General features: G+C 37.1%; 1 protein-coding gene across 3 annotated transcripts in view; it reads left to right on the top strand.

The window, feature by feature from the left end:
* Nucleotides 1–21,643, top strand: part of Task6 (TWIK-related acid-sensitive K[+] channel 6) — a 167,897-nt gene that overhangs the window by 14,467 nt on the left and 131,787 nt on the right. For 2 of the 3 annotated variants that reach the window (XM_069828604.1, XM_069828603.1), the window contains exon 2: nucleotides 21,417–21,572. In XM_069828604.1, the coding sequence (XP_069684705.1) occupies nucleotides 21,417–21,572 (156 nt within the window). Of the gene's footprint in view, nucleotides 1–21,416; nucleotides 21,573–21,643 lie in introns of those variants that run through there. The other variant, XM_069828605.1, reaches the window with a different exon arrangement.

Raw genomic sequence — 21,643 nt, 5'->3', positions numbered from 1 at the left:
TTTACTATCCTTTTTTAGTCTTTAAATTAATATTTTGAAATTGTTCAGTGACATGGGAAACACTTAGGATTTATTTATAATGTTCAGACAAGCCGTTGATTATAAGTTCTGTCGAATAGGAATTCAGTCTAATTCTGTGTACAAAACTTTTATCAATGTCTGTGCTACTTCAGCTTGTATGCTGGTGGGAAAATGACTCTACGACTAAGGTTTCCAGTTTCAAGGAGTGAATTTAATTTACTTTTACCGACGTGACATGAGACAGCGAGTTATAGCTCTAGTTGAAGCTGGATATGGGGCTAGATCTGCTGCCTGTTTGGTGGGTGGTCCTGGAAGTAAAGCCGCGAGGTGGGTTCATCGTTACCAAAATTTAGGGGAGGTCGAAAATCGCCCTATTCCTGGGCGTCCGCTGATTTCTTCATTGGAAGAGGATGCTCTCTTATTCGAGACAGTTCGACAGGACCCCTTTCGGACTGCTAACGAAATAAGAGCAGCGTCTAACTTTCCCGGTTCTTCACAGACTGTGATCAGCAGGTTAATGAACCGGGGTATTAGGAGCCGGAGGGCTGCGTAAATGGAAATATTGGAAGCACAAGCTGTTGACTGTCTTGCCTTCGCTACCAATCGAGTGCATTTCGATTGGAGAAATGTAATTTTTTCCAACGAAACAACCATCTCGAGTGATTACGAAGGTCCTGTCCGTGTCTATCGTGAGGATGGTCTCCGACATGATCAGCGCTATGTGCACCGACGTGAAAGATCGGGGCGCTTTGGGGGGTGGATGTCTTACGATGGACCTGGCGTTATAGAAAGCATCGATGGCCGGTTTAATGCGGGAACTTACGAGCACATTCTGGAAAATATATTCCTTCCTTCCGCTCGAGAACGTTTTCCCGAAGGAACATTGCTGTTCCAGCAGGATAACCATCCCATGCACTATGCCGTAAGCATTCAAAGATGGTTTCAAAGGAAACCCGAGATCGAAATCATTAATTGGCCTCCGAAGTCACTTGATTTGAATGTCATCGAAAATTTATGAGCGGAATTGAAAAAGAGAAGTATAGTCACCTATGCCCACCGACGCTCTCGAAATCGAGACGAATTGTGGGATCAAGTTGTTGACACCTGGGAAGATCTCGCCGGGGATCAGAACTTATTCCACAATCTCGTACCATCCATGCCGGATCGGCTTAGAGCTGTAATAGAAGCTGATGGCATGTGGACAAGATTTTAAGTTAACAGGTCTCTTTTTGTTTCTTATGATTTTTGTTTGAGCAAGAATACTTTTAACTTCCAAATAAGATTAATTTTTTTGACGGGGTTCAGCCCACTTGTAAGACCTAGAAATTGGGCATAAATTATTCTATATTTTTCGACAAATTAGACAGTCGAGGAACTGAACAAATTAATTACACCTCAACAAAAAAAAGTTTTACCTGGGATCGAACACGAGACGTTTCGATTATACAATGGAACCGACACGCTACTATATGAGCTACCGAGACAAGACAGTGATAGCAGCAGTCCAGAATGTACTTTCCATAGCATGCATTTGCCATTCGGTACAGAGAAGCAATGATATTTTGTGACCCGAGCTATGTTGTGAAATCGTGGCCTTAAGTGACTGTCTTCTTCGTGATCCTTATTCTGGTCCTTGTCCTTGTTGTGGACCTTGTAACAATTCTTGTTCTATTTGTCATGGTACGGTACTTATCGCTACGTCGATATCGAGTGAACCGCGCTGTAGAACTTTAACTTCCGACGACCAAGAATCGTCTCATTCTTTTTAAAGGTAACTGTACCTACCTGGCATATCAATCACATTTTTATAGTAAATTCTACGAAAGTTGGATTTTCTATGTTTTTACATTTTTTTGTTGTATTATGCATATTTCATACTTCACTTGTGCATATAAATCCTGACCCTAGTTATAACCATCCCCCGTACAGCCCACACTTTACATCAGATTTTCACCTTTTCTTCATCTTAAGAAGTGGCTTGTTCTCAGGAGTTTCATTGCGTTGAGGTGTTGAAAGTAAGGATGCTGAACTCAATGAAATCCTAGAGGGATGGAATATTAAAGTTGATAATTGTGTAGATGCGATTGTTACTAGTAATTTATTATCTTTTATTGCCAATCCATCCTTAGTTTTAAAACAGGCGTCATAAAAGGTGAGCTAGAATTATTGAAACTTTTTCAACTGTTGACAGCTAGGGATTTTATCGTTGCTATAAAAATTGTTTAGTGGTGAGCATTTCGCGAAATAAAAGGTAGGATGATCAGTCTAAATTTACACGACATTTGAAGCACTGTGTCACTAAGAGCTGGGTGGGATTGGTATTAGATGAAACAAAACGATATAATTTCCAATAACTCTCATTGATTAATTTATTTCACTAATTCAGACTATTCAAAGTACACATACTTATAGATTTTTTTCTTGTAAAAGAATTGATAACAAAAAAATTGTATCTCACTGTCTATATTCATTACCAGAGGCATGTTTTTATTATAAAAATTTTCTTAAAATTTCGTTAATAATTTTAAAAAATTCGTTTTTGGTATTTAAAAAAGTATTACCTCCATGCCCCCCAAGTGCCTTCATGGCATGTTACGGGGATACCTTTACCTTTTATCAAATTTGTTTGGAAGCATAAATCAAACTGAACACATTGTGTAAAAATATAACACATTAAATATATGTGTATTATATATTTGTATACATTATATTGTTATTATTATTATTATTATTATTATTATTATTATTATTATTATTATTATTATTATGTTTTTGAAAGCTCACCTTTTACTACATGTCAGTAATTAGTATCAATGATGAACTCCATTTATCGGTTTCAACCATTTTTTTTAATTTCGAATAAGTTTTGAAGTCCTAGTTGCCTCTTTTGTGCTTAGCATCATTTGAACGTTCGTCCACACGTTTTTCGTGAGATTAATTATTTCCGTGTTTTTTACATTAATTGCGACGTTTCCACTCAATTCCAAAGTTACAAAATGTGCACGGAGCAATATCATTAGCACTTAAATAAAAACCATGGCAATGGTATTCTACTACATGTGAAAACGCACTTATTTCGGCCTATCTCCCCGTCTTTACATCATCACTTCACTTTGTAAATTAACTGTTAACCAAGTAGAATGAAAATAGTTTGCAAAGATTCATCGCGAAGAGTATAGTACCATCAAATTTCCTGCTCTGTGTTGAAATATACGGAGTTGTTTGAGAAACATCCATTGTCTTACTTAAGTACTGTTGAAATCCTTCGTTTATGTTAATACAAACCGAAAGCAATGTTCCCAAATGGTATTCAAGCTATTAACTGACAGATAAAGGTACATTTAGTCAATGCCATTGAGTCTCATGTATAGCTAAAAATAAGGAGATGTCAAAATGTTTAATTAAGTCCCAAGCATTTTCACGAAACATTCGGTATCATTTCCTTTTAAAATAAAGAAATTTAAACATATTTTACGGGCTTATCGCGCAAACTATGATTTTCCCGAGAAAGCATAAAATTCACGTAAAAATATTGTCATACATGAACTAGATTCAACACTAAATGTGTACATACCTCTAAGCGCAGCTAAAAACCATTTTTGGTGTTTATCGCTATTACCAAAAAACAGATAAATAAACACGGCTGTGTTCATTACTTTGAGCTAAAGTGCTACAAGATGACTGCAAATAAGCTCTACTGTAATCTTCCAGTAACACCTTTCGTATCTCTACCACACAATTTCTGCACTAAATAAAATTGCTCTCCCTTGCAACGTCACATGTTCTCGAAAATAATGCTATTCAAAATCCATTTTAGAGGAGTATGATTTTCTGTCCATAACATTTTCGCCAGCTTTCGAAGCTATTACGATTGGATAAAATAATGGGGTGCTATTCATAAACATTCACTAGGCGTGCCTTAGATCGTGCTAAAGTTAGACCTGACTAATTAAGCAGACTAAGTACGGACGAAGAAAATTTTTTTCATAGACCTGGATTTTCAGTGTAGTTTCAGTGCTTTCAGATCTTCAGTACGATCATACAGCACCTACCTTTCACAAGTGATATTTTGTTACAATATATTTTTATTGGGTTATTTTACGACGCTCTATCAACATCTCAGGTTATTTTTATATTTTTTATTTTAGTAGGTTATTTTACGACGCTTTATCAACAGCTTTGGTTATTTAGCATCTGAGTGAGATGAAGGTGATAATGCCGGTGAAATGAGTCCGAGGTCCATCACCGTAAGTTACCCAGCATCTGCTCTTGGATTGAGGGAAAACCCCGGAAAAAACCTCAACCCGACCGGGAATCGAATCCGAGCCATCTGGTTTCGCGGCTAGACGTGCTAACCGTTACTCCACAGGCGTGGACTCTCAGGTTATTTAACGTCTGAATGAAGTGAAGGTGATAATGCCGGTGAAATGAATCTGGGGTCCAGCACCGAAAGTTACGCAGCATTTGCTTGTATTGAGTTGTGGGAAAACCCCGAAAAAACCTCAACCAGGTAACTTACTCCACAGGTATGGACTTTTGTTACAATATGATGAACTAATACTCATTAAGGTGAAGAATGGGTAGAACGGAAAAATTCTCTCCGGCACCGGGACTCGAACTCGGATTTTCAGCTCTACGTGCTGACGCTTTATCCAATAAGCCATACCGGATTCTACTGTAGTTCCGATGCCGAATTGAATTTTTCTCAGTTTAAGTTCTCTTTGGTGGCCTACCCTCATGTACTGTGTCACAGAATGTGTGACAGTGGCACAAGTTCAACATTATGTACAGAGGTGCACTCATTACGAGTGACTAAGTGGCCGAGGTCCGAGTCCCGGTGCCGGAAAGAATTTTTCTCCGTCATAACCAGTCTTCACCATATGGTAATGCACAATTCCTGCACGGAAATATCATATGTACTTCCGTACATCAATGTAATGTGATAAAACGTGATTCAAAACGACACCATGTTCCGTTGGACCCCGGCCACTTAGTCACTCATAATGAGTGCACCTCTGTACATAATGTTGACATTGTGCTACTGTCAAATATTCTCTGACACAGTACATAAGGGTAGGCTACCAAAGGGGAACAGAGAGGTAGAACTTGAACTGAGAAGGATTCAATCCGGCATTGGATCTAGAATCCGGTGTGGCTTAGTGGATAAAGCGTCAGCACGTAGAGCTGAAGATCCGGGTTCGAGCCCCAGTGCCGGAGAGAATTTTTCTCCGTTCTACCCATTCCAACGTTGTAGTGTTTCCAACTTTCCACCCTTTGAGAACCGTCCGTAGGCGTGATTAATGAGACGATGAATCTGAGCCACTTTTCCCAAGTAAAACACAGAATTCAATAGTGCAACGTTGGCGCTCAAATGACGAAATATCTCACTGATGTGCCATTCTAGCATGCTTGTATGGTTTACATTAAAATGGAAATAGCTCAACTTTAGCAATAGGAAGGATACGAACAAAGAACTACAATCCTTTTCAGATGGGAAGCAGTTTTCGTAACAGCCAATGAAACGCAAATACTTAGCAAGTGTACCGCAAGTGTGTTCCCTCGCTTCTACCGCCCTCCTCCTTGCCGCTCTTTGTCCCCCTTCCCTTGCTTCACTCTCGTTCGCACTGACGGCAAGCACATTAATTTCTTCAGTTGGCTATTTAACGACTCTATATCAATTATTAGGTTATTTAACGTCGGTGGAATTGATAATAGCGAGATGTATTTGGCGAGATGATGTTGTAGATTCGCCATACATTACCTAACATTCGCCCTTCCGTTGGGGAAAACCTCGGGTAAACACAGTCAGGTAACCAGCCGAACCTGGAATCGAACCCATACCTGAGCGCACTTCCGGATAAGCGGCAAACGCGCCTGCCGCCTTAGCTTCGCCGCGCCGGTGGCTGCAAGCACATTAACATTAATGTGAAACGTCTTATAACAATAATTTCCTAAATTATGCTTACTTTAAAAATAAATGGTTACTTATTACTATTTTAATACCGAAGAACTGTGAAGGTTCGTCGTTGGTTTCGGTATCGTCATCATCGTCATTGTTTTCGTCAGTAAACACTTATTCACTTTCCTTGTCATGAGATTTTTATGAAGTTATTGTTATAGATTCTAAAATTTCATCGTGTTTATTTCTTTTACGAAGTCTTCTACTGTATTTTTTCAGCATGTTGCACGCCGGATTACGAAACATTGCCTATTAATTTAATTAGACCGAAATATCTAGGCATACTTGTTCTCAGGCAGGAATCTTGTTTTCGAGGAGCCTAAAATATTATATCTTTTTATATCAAACTTCGCAATATTCTGTAAGTGAACGAATTAGGACATTTGTATAAACTTTTGATTTCCAAAATAAGGGAATTTTTTGTGTTGTAAATCGACCTTCATTTTTAAGTCGAAATCTGCCCTCCTTACAACGAACCTCAACGCTACTATCCAAAATAAGCTTTTGTCCCTCTTCCTCCGCAGAATACATTTAAAAATAATGTAAACACTGTATACATGACATGTCAGGCCTGACTTTACATTACTTGTCTTGTCAAACTATCGGTAAGCACTGTCACTGTTACTTGTGTTCTGTATACTTCAAACGTGATTTGAAAATTAACACACCATAATACAAATACTGTATCAACGTTAGGGCATATGGCTGCTTACGCAACAAAAGGAATCAAATAGCCTATTTATTTTGAAGAGAGGCGTTGTCTTATGATTTCTATGAGTCAATGTTCTGTCAACGTGTTTATATTAACACGTAAAGTATCGTAACACTGGTATAGTTAATTACATGTTAAATAAAAATGGTCTGCACAGGAAACTAAGAAATGTGGTTTGGATCTTTTGTTATTTTGTATTTTAGCTAATTCATACGAAATAATATACCTCTCAAGCGCCCATGACATTTATAATATAGGGACTTCTCTTGCAATAACATGCATTCGCAACAAGTATACGAAATGACATTGGAAGCTCATGATTGGATCGTATTTAGGGACTCGTCAAGGTGAAACCGCTTCCCAAATAATCCACAATTTCTGAATAGTATCAGAGTTATGATGTCAGTAGTGTGAGACATTTCGCCCCTAATATTTTTCTACTGAAATGAAGCTAGTTCTTTTCTTTGATGACAGAAAGGTTAATCCGCAACACTGATTGCCACAGAAATAAAATGTCCCTTCGCTCTTTTTTTATTTATATCTACGTCACAATAACGCAAAATCATATTATAATGCTGGAGAAACAGTGACAGTTTCCTTCCAAGTCGACAGGACACATAACACTTAGCGACGAAAATTGTCTGATAAATTTTGCATTTTTTTAACTTATTGATTTTGCTAAGCTTTATGTAACTCATCATCATCATCATCATCATCATCATCATCTTCCTAACAAGTATTAGGCCAAGGGGCCTGTTACGGTCTCAAACTAGAATTTTCAGTAATTTCATGTAACTTACTGTTATAATTGTAAATATTTCTGAAACATTTCCCCTAAGCATTTTTTCGCTCATTTCTTTTTCTAAATTTTACAACTGCACTGATATAATAAGTTCATGAAAATTTTTCAGCGTATTAAGCATTTTTTTTAGCTTAGTTGGTTTTGCTAAGTTTTAGGGGAAGGTCTCTCAGTACCGGACACTTAAGCCTTTTCAAAAATTGTGGAAAATTTAAGTAACTGATTACAATAATAGTACTGCAAATATGATCAGTTGACTTTTACTCTGACAATCTTCATGAATTTAATGACCTACAGTTAGGCAAATTACATAAACAATTAAAGTCAAACTACCTTGATAATACAGTACAGTAGAGCGTCTCATTTAGGACAGTGAAAACGTAAATACAATACAGGTAACGTGTGGGGGGAGGACGAGCAGTACGGTAAACACGAGGGATGCACAAGATTTTAGTTACAACATTTATGGCGGAGCATTAATTGAAATTACATTATCCAAAAACACACAAAACAAAAGAACACAAATTGTATAATGTTATCATATACACATTTTAACAAATAAGCAATTGTAACATTGAAATAATTCAATATAACAAATCAAATTTTGCTACTTGTATGATGTTGCTTTCAAGCATCATTTTTTACGGTTATGAATTTCATTCTCTGTATGACTAACATAATATCACCGTCTTCTGTAGCGGAATTAACAAAACTACAGTATATTGGTCTGAAGTGACAACACTATTTCCTAAACATAATTATCCCTTCTCAAAGTTCAATTTATTCAGGTACAGTATAGTGCATAATTACCTTCTCAAAGTTCAATTTATTCAGGTAATTATGCACTATACTGTACCTGAATAAATTGAACTTTGAGGGGGGATAATTATGTACTGTACCTATTCCTCGTAAGAATTTATTGTACCACGGCCGACTTGTTGCTCCCTTCTCTTAGAAGCGAAGCGAGCATCAAGTTGGCCGTGATTGTACACATAAAGTAACCTACAACGTCTTTGAAAGTAACAACAACTAGTTGCCATAGAGAGTTAAACTTTCATGGCCCAATCTGTTGTATAATTAACACGAACCTAAGCCAGAACCCTACATGTACTACCCTCCCAGTGACGTTGAGTCACGAAACTTTTCTTGCATCAGGATAAGTTCTGTATGGTGCGGCATTTGAAGGACCTGGTCGTTGATGATCGGAGGTCTTGTTCTCGTCATCTTCAGAGAAAACTGCATAAAAGGTTGGCTTGAGTCTCTCTGTGAAAATTATTTTAGAACTCCCATGACTATCTAGCCTACTTCGAACACGAGGTCAGATATCCTACGAAGAATTCTATAAGGTTCTTCATACGGTGGTACAAGGGCTCCTTTAGTTGCCACCCGAACGAAGACATGCGTACACGTATATAATGTCTTATGCTGAAAAGCTCTTCTTTTACAGTAGTGAGAAGCAGGGGTGGATCTGACAGTGCGCATTATCTGTCTGTGTTTTTCAGCGAAAGGTCGTTGCGACAGTTCGATTTGGTCGTCGACGAAAAACTCTCCCAGGAATCTTAGCGTCGTTCCGTAAACCATTTCTGCAGGCGAAGCGTCACAATCTTCTTTGTTGCTGGAGCGTAATCCAAGTAGAACAGCTGGTAAGATATCGATCCAACATTTAGATCCCGTGTGACACATGATAGCGGCTTTCAATGAGCTATTTGCCAACGCTGTATTATGCCGTTTGAGGTGGGATGAAAGGCTGTTGTGCGTATTTTTGTAGTACCAATGAGATTACAGAACGCTTGAAAAATAGCAGATTCAAATTGCGAGCCCCTGTCTGTTGTAATAGTGGCAGATGCGCCGAATCTTGGATCGAAGTCCTGAAGAATGCGTCTACAATAGTCTGCAGAAACTGTCACGTGCTCACAATGCGTAGTATACAACAGAACTGGTGTGCTTTTCTTTGTAACTAGATTTCATATTTGCAACGTAACTTTCACATCTCATTATAGAGATAGCGTCATGTCAGTGCTCTCTAGCAAAATCATTATTTTTCCTCTTGGTCCAAGAGTGACGTCGCCAGATTCAGAGCAAGAAGGGCGCGAGCTGTAAAAATGTTGTACATAAAAAATGCAAAATGTTCTCTCTCATGCACTTGCGCGCATGCTATACATTTGTTTATTAATATTACTATGTATTACTACTACTACTACTACTACTACTACTACTACTACTACTACTACTACTACTACTACTACTACTAACTTACTTACTTACCTGGGAATGTGTGCTGAGTTTCCTAATGTAAAGCTACACATCGATTACCATGGGCAGCGTCAAATTTGTCGATTAGATCCTTAATGTCCAGCGCCTTTACGATATCTTGCTCTACAGCAAGGACTGCGAGATCGCTGAGACGTTCATGGCCCGTTCTGTTCCGCAAGTACAGTAAGTTTTAATGCGACGTAAACACGAAAATGCACGCTCACATCCCGCACTATTTGCTGGTGATACGATAGAAATTATGGAAAGTTTGTGAATTTTGTGAAATGCCAATTTATACTCCTGAAGAAAATTAACAAATTATAAAATGTTGCCAATAGTGACATCATATTTATTCTCATAACGTTCAATTGTTTTAGGGATTAGTTTCACTTCGGCTCCCACACTTTGTTCATCACATCCATAATGATGCACTAAGGGACGTAGTTGTTTCACATCCAAGAAACCTCTTGTGATCGATCTCCTCTTCCTATATCTTCCGCTAGTCTGTAAAGCTTGACAATAATGGCAGACAACGTTTTCTTCGTAGCGTCGCAGGCTACTGCTTGGCAAATCCACCTCGTCTCACTCAGAGCTTTCAGTTCTATAACAGAACATTAATAAAAAGGGAACGCGTGGCTGATCCTGAGATAAAAACATGCAACTTCTGTAGTAATGAGAAAATGCTGTTTGCACTTTCAACATTTTTACGAACATCAACAATAACGAGATTAAATATATGATTTACGCAGTGGGTATAAATCGCTTGAGGTATATCTTTTCTAAATAGTGTTTGTAAATAACTAACTGATCCTTTCATTACACTGACACCATCATCAGTTTGTGCAATACAGTTTTGCTTATTTATACTACACTTAGGCCTATCCAGTGTTTTTTGTTATGCAAGTTAGAACTTAGAAGTAAAATAGCATCTAACAATTTAGTTGGTCTAAAACCTAAAAAGCGTTCATGAACTTTGTTATTTTGATAAAAACGAACGACGACAGATAATTGTTTAGTTTTACTTACATCTTTAGTTTCGTCTACCATAATAGCAAAATAAATAGCGCTGTGTATTTTTTTGCTCACAACTTCAAGAATAATATTTCATTCTGAATAGATGAATGAGTATACTTAGAATTTTTGGCCCTTCTTTCAGTTAGTTTTTTTTTTTTTACAATGGGATTGCTTTTAGATATTAGCTGTAGTAACTCTAAGAAATGTCGCGGTTTTCACTATCTTGAGTTTCATCGTTGCCTCTCTGAGCGATACCTTGTATAGCAGTAAACCTGAGGAATTATTTATTTTTCCAACATGCATACGATTTTCTCGCACCTTAATTGCGTATGCTTCGCTTATCAAGGCCCAACTGATGTTTGTGGATCTCTTATTTTCATGCATCGGTATTCTTCCCCTGCAGCACAACTTTTCTTATGTGATTCAACATTTTCATGTTTTTTATCCCTTTTATCACTTTTGTTGATGTCGTACAAAATGTTGTCCAATATTCTTTTGAGAAGATTAACTCCATACGTAGATGAAATTATTGGGGATCATCAGTGCGGTTTTCGGCGTAATAGATCGACTATTGATCAGATTTTTTGTATTCGACAGATACTGGAGAAAAAAATGGGAGTATAAGGGTACAGTACATCAGTTATTCATAGATTTCAAAAAGGCATATGACTCGGTTAAGAGGGAAGTATTATATGATATTCTTATTGAATTTGGTATTCCCAAAAAACTAGTTCGATTAATTAAAATGTGTCTCAGTGAAACATACAGCAGAGTCCGTATAGGTCAGCTTCTATCTGATGCTTTTCCAATTCACTGCGGGCTAAAGCAGGGAGATGCACTATCACCTTTACTTTTTAACTTTGCTCTAGAATATGCCATTAGGAAAGTTCAGGATAACAGGCAGGGTTTGGAATTGAACGGGTTACATCAGCTTCTTGTCTATGCGAATGACGTGAATATGTTAGGAGAAAATACACAAACGATTAGGGAAAACACGGAAATTTTACTTGAAGCAAGTAAAGAGATAGGTTTGGAAGTAAATCCCGAAAAGACAAAGTATATGATTATGTCTCGTGACCAGAATATTGTACGAAATGGAAATATAAAAATTGGAGATTTGTCCTTCGAAGAGGTGGAAAAATCCAAATATCTTGGAGCAACAGTAACAAATATAAATGGCACTCGGGAGGAAATTAAACGCAGAATAAATATGGGAAATGCGTGTTATTATTCGGTTGAGAAGCTCTTATCATCCAGTCTGCTGTCCAAAAATCTCAAAGTTAGAATTTATAAAACAGTTATATTATCGTTCTTCTGTATGGTTGTGAAACTTGGACTCTCACTCTGAGAGAGGAACATAGGTTAAGGGTGTTTGAGAATAAGGTGCTTAGGAAAATATTTGGGGCTAAGAGGGATGAAGTTACAGGAGAATGGAGAAAGTTACACAACACAGAACTGCACGCATTGTATTCTTCACCTGACATGTAGCACGTATGGGCGAATCCAGAAATGCATATAGAGTGTTAGTTGGGAGACCGGAGGGAAAAAGACCTTTAGGGAGGCCGAGACGTAGATGGGAGGATAATATTAAAATGGATTTGAGGGAGATGGGGTATGATGATAGAGACTGGATTAATCTTGCACAGGATAGGGACCGCTGGCGGGTTTAGGTGAGGGCGGCAATGAACCTTCGGGTTCCTTAAAAGCCATTTGTAAGTAAGTAAGAAAGCGTCGGCGGAAACTGCTTTTTTCCAGTTGTTATATCCGCCCTTTGTTGTTAGAGACGAACAACGACCACTCTCAGTCGAATAGAAACGGCACGCGAAACAAAGTGCAGCATCTTGAGAAACACTGTACTCTAGCCAGGAGAAAGTTTTAAACCATTCAGATTGGAAACTGCTTTTCTCCTCCTTCCCAAATGTTCTTTTCAGGTATTCATTTAACACGAACTGTTGAGGACCGTCCGAAACTGATTTAGCTATATCGAGGGGGAAGCCCTTTTCACTCTCATTAAGCGCGAGTACATCACACTCTATCGCTTTCGCTTCACTTTCAAATTCTATCGTAACACCTTCATATTCACTTACTTTTTTTTTGTTTCTCCGTAATTTTTGAAAAGAAGTCCTGAATATTACGTTTCTTTTTTGGGTAGACATTATAACAGGCTGTAGAATTTTCCTTTTTCAACCAAATCACCTTATAATTATGAACAAACTATTATTTAAACTGGTAACTCGTAAGAATACACTCGCTATGTTAGAAGTCAACTGTATACTGCACTGTCGCACTGATGAAAGATTTTCTTACAGGTATATTATTGTCGTGATAAGCACTCAGTTCGTAACACAGCTTAATAATATGACGTCATATGAAAATTAAAATTCATTCAATCTTCCTGAAACTTCACAAATAGTCTTGTTGTTATACGTAGATTATAATCATGTTAATTTCATTTAATAAAAATGTTAAATATATTGAAAAATAATTAATATAGCCTATAGGCTTACCAATAATGAGTCTTCTGACATCCGGGAATGTTCGTTGTCGAGTCGACTGCATTGCACCAATACATATTAATGCTAACGATGTTCAAGCAGATGTAACGCTATTTATTGGTGGAATAAAAACAAGATAAACGTTGATTTGCATTTAACTGTGAATCGTGTAAAATGTCAAATGTTATGTACAGTTTAAATAATGGAAAGTTTTTATTTCTCGCGTTTAATGTACATTTTTCTTCGTATATTCAGTATTATTCATCCAGATTAAGTGAAATTTTGGCTTCGGACTCTTGTAAGTTTATATTAAATAAATATTGACATATGTGTTTGAAATTATTTAATTACGAGTGTTAAAAATAATAAGCATTGGTACATAGTTGTATTCTGAGTTGCCCAACTATGGTCCACTCATATATTCATGCTTTAAAGCATGATCGGACTATAGCTAGAGCTGTAATTATTCTTAAATCAATACATTGAGTTTCTAATTTAAGGATAGAAACATAATCTAGCACAGAAATATTAAAAATAAATGAAAAGTACATAGATTCTTTTATTAGTACACATTACATAAACACTCAATAAACAAGTCAAATCTGAAAGTCATTTTTCTGCAATAATGAACAACTACACTCACCGGAAAAAAAAAAACCGGGCCACCTAAAGTTTTTCAATTTGTTATGAGGTGAGAATCAGAAAATCCTTTATCAAATGAAGAAAACATTGTTTTCCAGAAAAAAAAACTTATTCATTATCATTTGCGCTATTATTTTCAACGCCAAACAATGAATATAATTAAAAGGTGTAAAAACTTACAAAATTATATCAATTTTCTTCCAAATGTTCAACTGATTTTGTGGCCCCCCAGATGTTGGTAATAGGGGTATTGCCTCCCCGTGACTGTATGACTGTTACCATTCGCCGATTCAACCCTTCGATCAGATTCTGGATGTCAGTCTGGTCGATTCTATTCCATTCTTTACTTAGAACATTTCGGAGTTGCTGTAAGTGGCTGTGAGGAGTTAGACGACTTATAACTCGCTTCCCTAGCATGCCCCACACATGTTCAATAGGGTTTATATCAGGACTTCTTGCTGTCCATGCCATCCTATTCAATCCAACGTCGTGAAAGAACTCATTCACGATTCTTGTAGCATGAGGGCAAGCATTGTCATCCATTAACAGGAACTTTCCACCAATAAGTGGGGCATATGGTACCACATGTTAAATTAGACCTTCTTCGATGTATCTTGGAGCAGTCATTAATGAAAACAAGTTCTGTTTGAGCTTCATACGAAATGCCACCCCATACCAGTACTGATACATCTTGGAAACTGACACGTGAACTGAAGGTACATGAAGAAAAACGTTCTCCTTATCTTCTCTACACTCTTTCACGTCCATCTGTAAACTAAATCTCGATTCATCTGTGAAGAGCATTAGTCGCCACCCCCCCCCCCCAGGTTCCAATTAGCATGATTGTGAGCAAAGCGTAATCATTCAACATGATGAGCTGGAACAATTCTGGGCCTTTAGCTGGTCTTCTGGAATCAGCCCACATTCATCCAGACGTCCTCTTACAGTTCTCTCACACACGTTAACTTGTCTTATTTTCTGGAAGGCTCTTCTGGTCTCAATAGCTGTGGAATGGCGATTTCTTAATGTGTTTAGGTCAATAAAATGGTCGTCACGAGCCGACGTTACTCGTTTTCTCACTGAACCGGGTCTCTCCTGGAGTAACCGCCTTTCTCTCTAAAGCGATGGTACACTCGTTGTACGGTCAATCGAGGAATCCCAAGAACTGTAGCCATATAACGCTGACTATTGCGACCTTCTATCAATGCAACCACTTTTGCTGAATCGGTAGAACTTAGTGACATTTGTATACAATGAAGTACTCCAATACTGCCTCAAAAGAGCTTACCAGTGTGTAGACATCTTCAGCTTAGCTCGAAATGAGTCCGAGAATTTTACACACAATATTACAAGAAGAACGAATCTTTTTTTCAGATCATTTTTACGTATCACAAAATAAATGAATAACTAAATGAACCTCAACACACCTACAATCATTAAAAAAATCCTACAATTTTCAAAAATTTTAAAGAAAATGTAGTTGGCCCGGTTTTTTTTTTTTTTTTGCAAGTGAGTGTATATTAAAGAACAAAAGTACGGTATCAAAATTAACTAACACATTCTTAGCAAAATATTATGCAATAAATTCACTGATAATGTTTAATTATCGTACTGAGAACTACATTCATTAGGCTTATTTCGATCCTTTGAATCTCCACTTCTCTTGTAATTCTGAAATTGAAAATAGATCTCTCATTTTCGAGACGCATTTGGGGTCTTCAATTTGTTTTATTATGTTTTCCTTTCTATAGAATAAAATGTCTTCCATTTCTCGCCACCTCAGTAATTGCCGCTTCTTGCTATACTTGAAACAACAGCTCCATTGTTCTTCACTTCCAAATCTTTCCCTGGCCACAATTCCTCCCCATAAGTAACTACCATATAACTATGTGCCTTTAGCATTAATTTAACAGATTTCGTCTTCTTTTCCGTATCTGACTCATTGTCTGTAAATATGGAAATAACACCGGAAACATCATAATCTGTATCCAATTCAATTTCATTGCTCTCCTAGTCACTTACAGGGACGCTTGTTTTCCTTCTACCCTGAAGTTTTCGTTTTACCGGACCATCATTCGTGTTAGTACCATTGATGCTGGAACAGCCTGTTTCTTTGTTTACTTGACTATAATGTTAAATGATGTTTTAGAATATACTGAGATATCGTATTTGCAGAAGTAAATAATCACTTTGATCACATTTTATTGAAACAAATATTTCAAAATGAAATATAACTATGGTCCACGAAAAATTGTGGTACATAGTTGAGGACTGACTTGTAGCTTTGAGGTTAAACATTTTTCACGCAGAGTCCTTAACCTCTGCCAGTGTAATTATTACGTGAAAGTAAACACTATATAGCCAGGTTTAATTGTACAAATAATCATATATCTATAACGTACCAGTTCTACAGAGGAGAGCTTAATATAACAGACAATCACAAACTGAATGATTTCGTGTCTTCACACATTCAATAGAACGATGCACACTGACCTTGTTAAGCATCCATATCATTGCCACGTGTAATGGTAGATAGAAGCATCTATGGGGAACATAATTCCATCACAGTGGCGCCTTAAATGGGAAACACCGAACTCTTGGGGGACTAAGTAATACATAATGCGTTTTGGACCATAGTTGGGTGCCTGGACCATAGTTATGGGAAATTACGGTAATTTGTTTTACACTCTTAAGGGAATATGTTTGTTTTTGTTCTTCAAAATTACTTATACATAGTATTATTTTAATAAATTGCCAAATCACGGCCTTAAATGACCTTTAGGTTGCGGAAAGGGGTGCTCAGATTTTTATGGGGTGCTTGCGGACCCTTTCGCACCCCCCCCCCTCACCCTAGCGACGTCCCTGCGATCCAATCCTAAAGGGAAGACGACTTCCAGTACCAAATGTTACGCAGAGATTTCATATTATGTTGGAACTACATTTTTAACGAAGCTTTCTCACGGTAGGATACCCTTTCACTACGAATCGATCCCATGAAAATTGGATGTGATAAAATTAATTTTACATTGTTGGTAACCATTCCACTACCCGCGTTGACTTATTTGCACCTTTTTAATTAGCAGCAGTAGCACTGTGCTGTGTTTACATGTTCTGGACAACGTCCAGCGCAGCCACATAGACACAGTCTGATTATCGTGAACATGCTCCGCGCGGAAATGGAGCGGCGGCTTATGCAGATACCACACGGAAATGAAGCTGGGACCAGTATGCAGCAGCGGCTCAGACCGTGAATATCACTCAGTGGCGACTTATCAGTTGCTTAATATTACTTTGTTTTCAGCGATCTGAACAGCGACTATTTCATTTCCAAATAAACATGTTTAACAGATAATTTACGAGTATAATAATAATAACATTTATGTTTCGGTAACTATATACCCTTCCTCTGTTGCTACGTATTCATTCACGGGCATTTGTGTTGTGATGTATTGTAGAATTATAGAAAAAGTATTTACATTGATTGTTTACATGTACCGAAGAATATACGAACATTTAAAAAGTGATAAAGTATATTGTATATTACTTTTTAACTAATGGTGCTTACTTGACTGTCCGCCATTCACCCATATGAAGTCAGTTGTGTATACCAATGTACCGACTGAGCCGTTGCCCAGGGTGAGCCATAGGAGGCTGGTCTACGCTACACTTGCGATGAGATGAGATGAGATGAGATTTGTAGTGAGCCACAGGGTAACAGAAGCTCCCGGAGAAAACCCCTATGTTACCAGGATCACAGACTTTCCCAACATAAGTTATAAATCGGGGGATCAAACCCGGGTCCACAGGATTATAACTCCACCTCTCAAGCCACTAGGCCACAGTGGCGGCAGATAGTATAATACAACTGGTTGAAAGTCTCACGCGCGAAATGGAATCTTAAATTCCAAATTTGAGGAAAAAACTCGAAAGAAGAACCTTATAGGCTATCCCAGTCTAAAGTGACCAGACGTCCTCTTTTGCCCGGATATGTCCTTTTTAGGCCTTTGTCCGGGGTCCGGCGGATTTTAAAAAAATAAAGAAATGTCCTCCTTTTCGTAACTTGTATGTCTGATATTTTGAAATTATTTGACTTGACGCCTTTCTCAAGTAATTTGCCTGTAGGTGGCAGCAGCAACGACGGAATATAGGCCTACTCTTTGTCAATGGTCATAACTCTCTTTGCTCCTATTTGTTATGCTCGTTGTTTTCATATGTAGCTAACTGTAAAATCATTTTATATTGTCATAAGTATCCTGTAATGAAATATATATTAACATAATTTTAAGTATAATATAGGCCTAATTCTAAATCAAAATAGATTTTATCTGTCCTCTTTAATAATTGAATCGGTTATTTCGAAAACGTAACATGTACAGTTCTGCGCAAACTACTTCAGTAGCATTTATTATATTAACCAAACTAAAAGTCCATTGCTTATCCATTTCTATAAATGAAATGTGTGACTTATTTTTTTATTTTTAAAAACAATGTTTTAGGAAAGAATAAAGAGCACTCTGGTTAAAAAAGTAACATGCTCGAAAATATCACATGTTACGTTTTCGAAATAATCGATTCAATTATAGTTCTCTTGATTTTGTTATGTAGCTAACTGTAAAATCATTATTATTAAGTTTTTCATAATTATTTTGTAATAAAATAGCTATTAATATACTTTTAAGTAGTATGATATAAGCCTAAATCTATACTGCAAATAGCCTATTTTGTAATAAAATAGATATTGACGGAATTTAAACGACATGTAATAAGCCTAAATCTAAATGCATATTTTCTGTCCTCTTTTTTCGAGCAATGTCCTTTTTAAAACGTTGTGTCCTCTTTTTTAACGATGTGAATCTGGTCACACTATACCAGAAGTTGTGTATGTCACAGCTAAGGAGCTTGCAGATTTAAAATTACGTGAAAGCAAAGTGGTATTTTCGAATTCCACCCAGGACATGGATGTTTGCCAGTTGTCAGAGTGATTTCCTGTGTTATTTTAGATGGATACCCTGCATGGGTATCCACGTGTTGAACCCACGTCGCGAGAGTCCCAACATTTATATATTTATCTTGCATGGAATCAAGGGTGTTATTCAGATTCTACCTATGGTATGGATGTTTGCCAGTTGTCAGAGTTATGTCCTGTATTGTCTTAGGTGAATACCCAGCATCGTGCTGAACACACAGTGCGAGAGTCCCAACATTTACCCGTTTAACATCAGTTCGAAGACGATAAAAAAGTTAGGCTAATGGCAATTCCACAACGGTATTAAAAATTCTCGGCACATAACATTAATAATGATTATTAGAGGAGAAAAATCCGCTCCGGCGCCGGGGATCGAACCCAGGTGCTTGGTTCTACGTAATAATCATTGTTACGATAACAGATAAATTCTGTTTGGAACTATTCCAAAAAGTAACAGCACCTTTGAATACTACGTTCCAAAATAACAGTGTTGTTCTGAGCTAGTACGAAATACATGCGGTTACAAAATACTCGTTTCACTTTGGAACTACATTATGACAACGCCTGTTTCACAGAACGGAACATGTTTGGCACTATTGGAAGCAGTGACGCCAACTTCTAGAAAACAATAGGTGGGCTCAAACATTTGAGGTGCAAATCTCAACACGACAAATTATATTGGGTGGACTCGGATCCCACTGTTTGAAAGCAGAATTGGGAATCCTTTCGTCGTACTGAAATAAATGTTAAAACTAAAGTAAAAGATAAATAGTAAAGATACGAAGATCGTCTTTAAAAAATGTACACATTATCTTAGAACTGATGTTACTGAGTGTAGGATTCTATCAAATAACATAATGCTTGTATTATGGTAACTACATTGTGAACTTTATCAAGAGAGATGAAAATATATAGATTATGTTTTATTTCCAGATATTTTACGTTTTTAGTTTCATTACCAATTATTGAAATTAAACTAAAGTCTGTTGAAACATGACTAGGCCCTATATTGTTGAAGTTCTTTTATTAAAAAAAAAAAATACAACGGTAAGTTTTCATATTTCTTTACAATGAGATTATTGCTCTTCATGACGGTACTAATATGAATTTTAGCACGGCCGAAATGATTACAGCTTTTATTTACTAATTTTTGGAGAAATTGAACAATATTGTGACCTTCAGCTAAACAGAAGAGGAAGAATAGGTTAAGTTTTATTTGCCATTGGGATCCACTTCGATTTCGTGACCAATTTACAAATAAAATTTAAAATTACATTACATTTCCTGCTTCGAAAAAACCTGATCTACGAATTCAGTTTAGCATTAGAAATGATTTCTTTTCCACGAATTCGCATCTCAACTCATTATGACATCATACTGCATCACATGGCATACAGGGAAGTATGTGATCATTTAGCGTCCTAAACATCACTGTTACATTACATACTAGTCGTGCATGCCTATTCCAGCGAGCTCTATGCTCACTGGCCTGTTCCAAAACACCACTGTTGCATTATATACTACCTGTTATACAAACTACTTGCAGTTCCAAAATACTCGATGTTATGGAACTACATTATGAGTTATGACTATAAAATAACATAAAGGCCTGTTCCAAAACACCAATGTTACATTACATACTAGTAGTACTGTATCTGTTATACAAAATACATGCAGTTCCACAATACTTGCTGTTACAAAATACTCGATGTTATGGAACTACATTATGACAACCGTTGCTTACGAGTCTCGAAAGCAATGATGACAACACATGTTCCACAGAACGGAATATCTTTGGCACTGCAGTGTTGTCAATTTAGCGACATTGTCACTAGATCTTGCTGTTTTTAACAATTTTCAGTAACGAAATCAACATCAACTTTTAATACTGAACTGGCATCGTGCATAAATATAACGTAACTGGTATCGTGTCAGTACGATTCCTGGACTTTGATCATGGCTTTCGACCTATATTTTTACCTTGTTTACCCAAATGTTTGCATAAACTACATTGATTAAATGGTTTTAAGATAAATAAATTGTATCATACGCTTCACAAAATGACAGAAGTGAATTTAGGGACTTGACTCTGGAGAAGTTTCGTGCATTCCTAGTGTGCTTTATTTTGGTGCAGTTTCCAAATTATATATATATATATATATATATATATATATATATATATATATATATATATATATACGTAAAGATTAATTTATGATCCTACAGAATTTATCTGTTATGGTAATAACATTGAGTCAGGTCACAAAGGGAAAAGACACTGGAGAAGAGGGATTCGATCCGGTGCTGTGGATCGAACTTCGGCGTATATAATATATGGTGGTACTGTTATTTCGGAACTATTATTTGGAACCTAGTATTTTCATGGAACTGGAACAGTTGGAATTGTTACGAGAAAATAACTTTTCCTATCTCTACTATATGCCATGACGTTGACGGCGGCTTGTGAGCCAAGTTAAATAGACAGCTTCGAAGTCTGCTTAAAAAAACTTATGAAATAATTACTTATGCATATGTTCTTATTATTATTATTACAGAACTCGAAAAAATGGTAATCAAGAAGTACAACATATCGGAAGACGACTTCCGAGTGATGGAGACAGTGGTGCTCAAGACGGAGCCTCACAAGGCGGGGAAGCAGTGGAAGTTTGCTGGGGCCTTCTACTATGCCACGACCGTGCTCACCACGATCGGTGAGTATTGAAAAGATTATATCGCAGTTAAGCTACCTACTGTGAAGTTATCCAGTTGATATTATGCATAT

Source organism: Periplaneta americana, chromosome 6, assembly GCF_040183065.1.
Source record: "Periplaneta americana isolate PAMFEO1 chromosome 6, P.americana_PAMFEO1_priV1, whole genome shotgun sequence".
NCBI lineage: Eukaryota > Metazoa > Arthropoda > Insecta > Blattodea > Blattidae > Periplaneta > Periplaneta americana.
The sequence above is the reverse complement of the archived record's forward strand: the minus strand, read 5'-3'. Positions and strand labels throughout refer to the sequence as shown.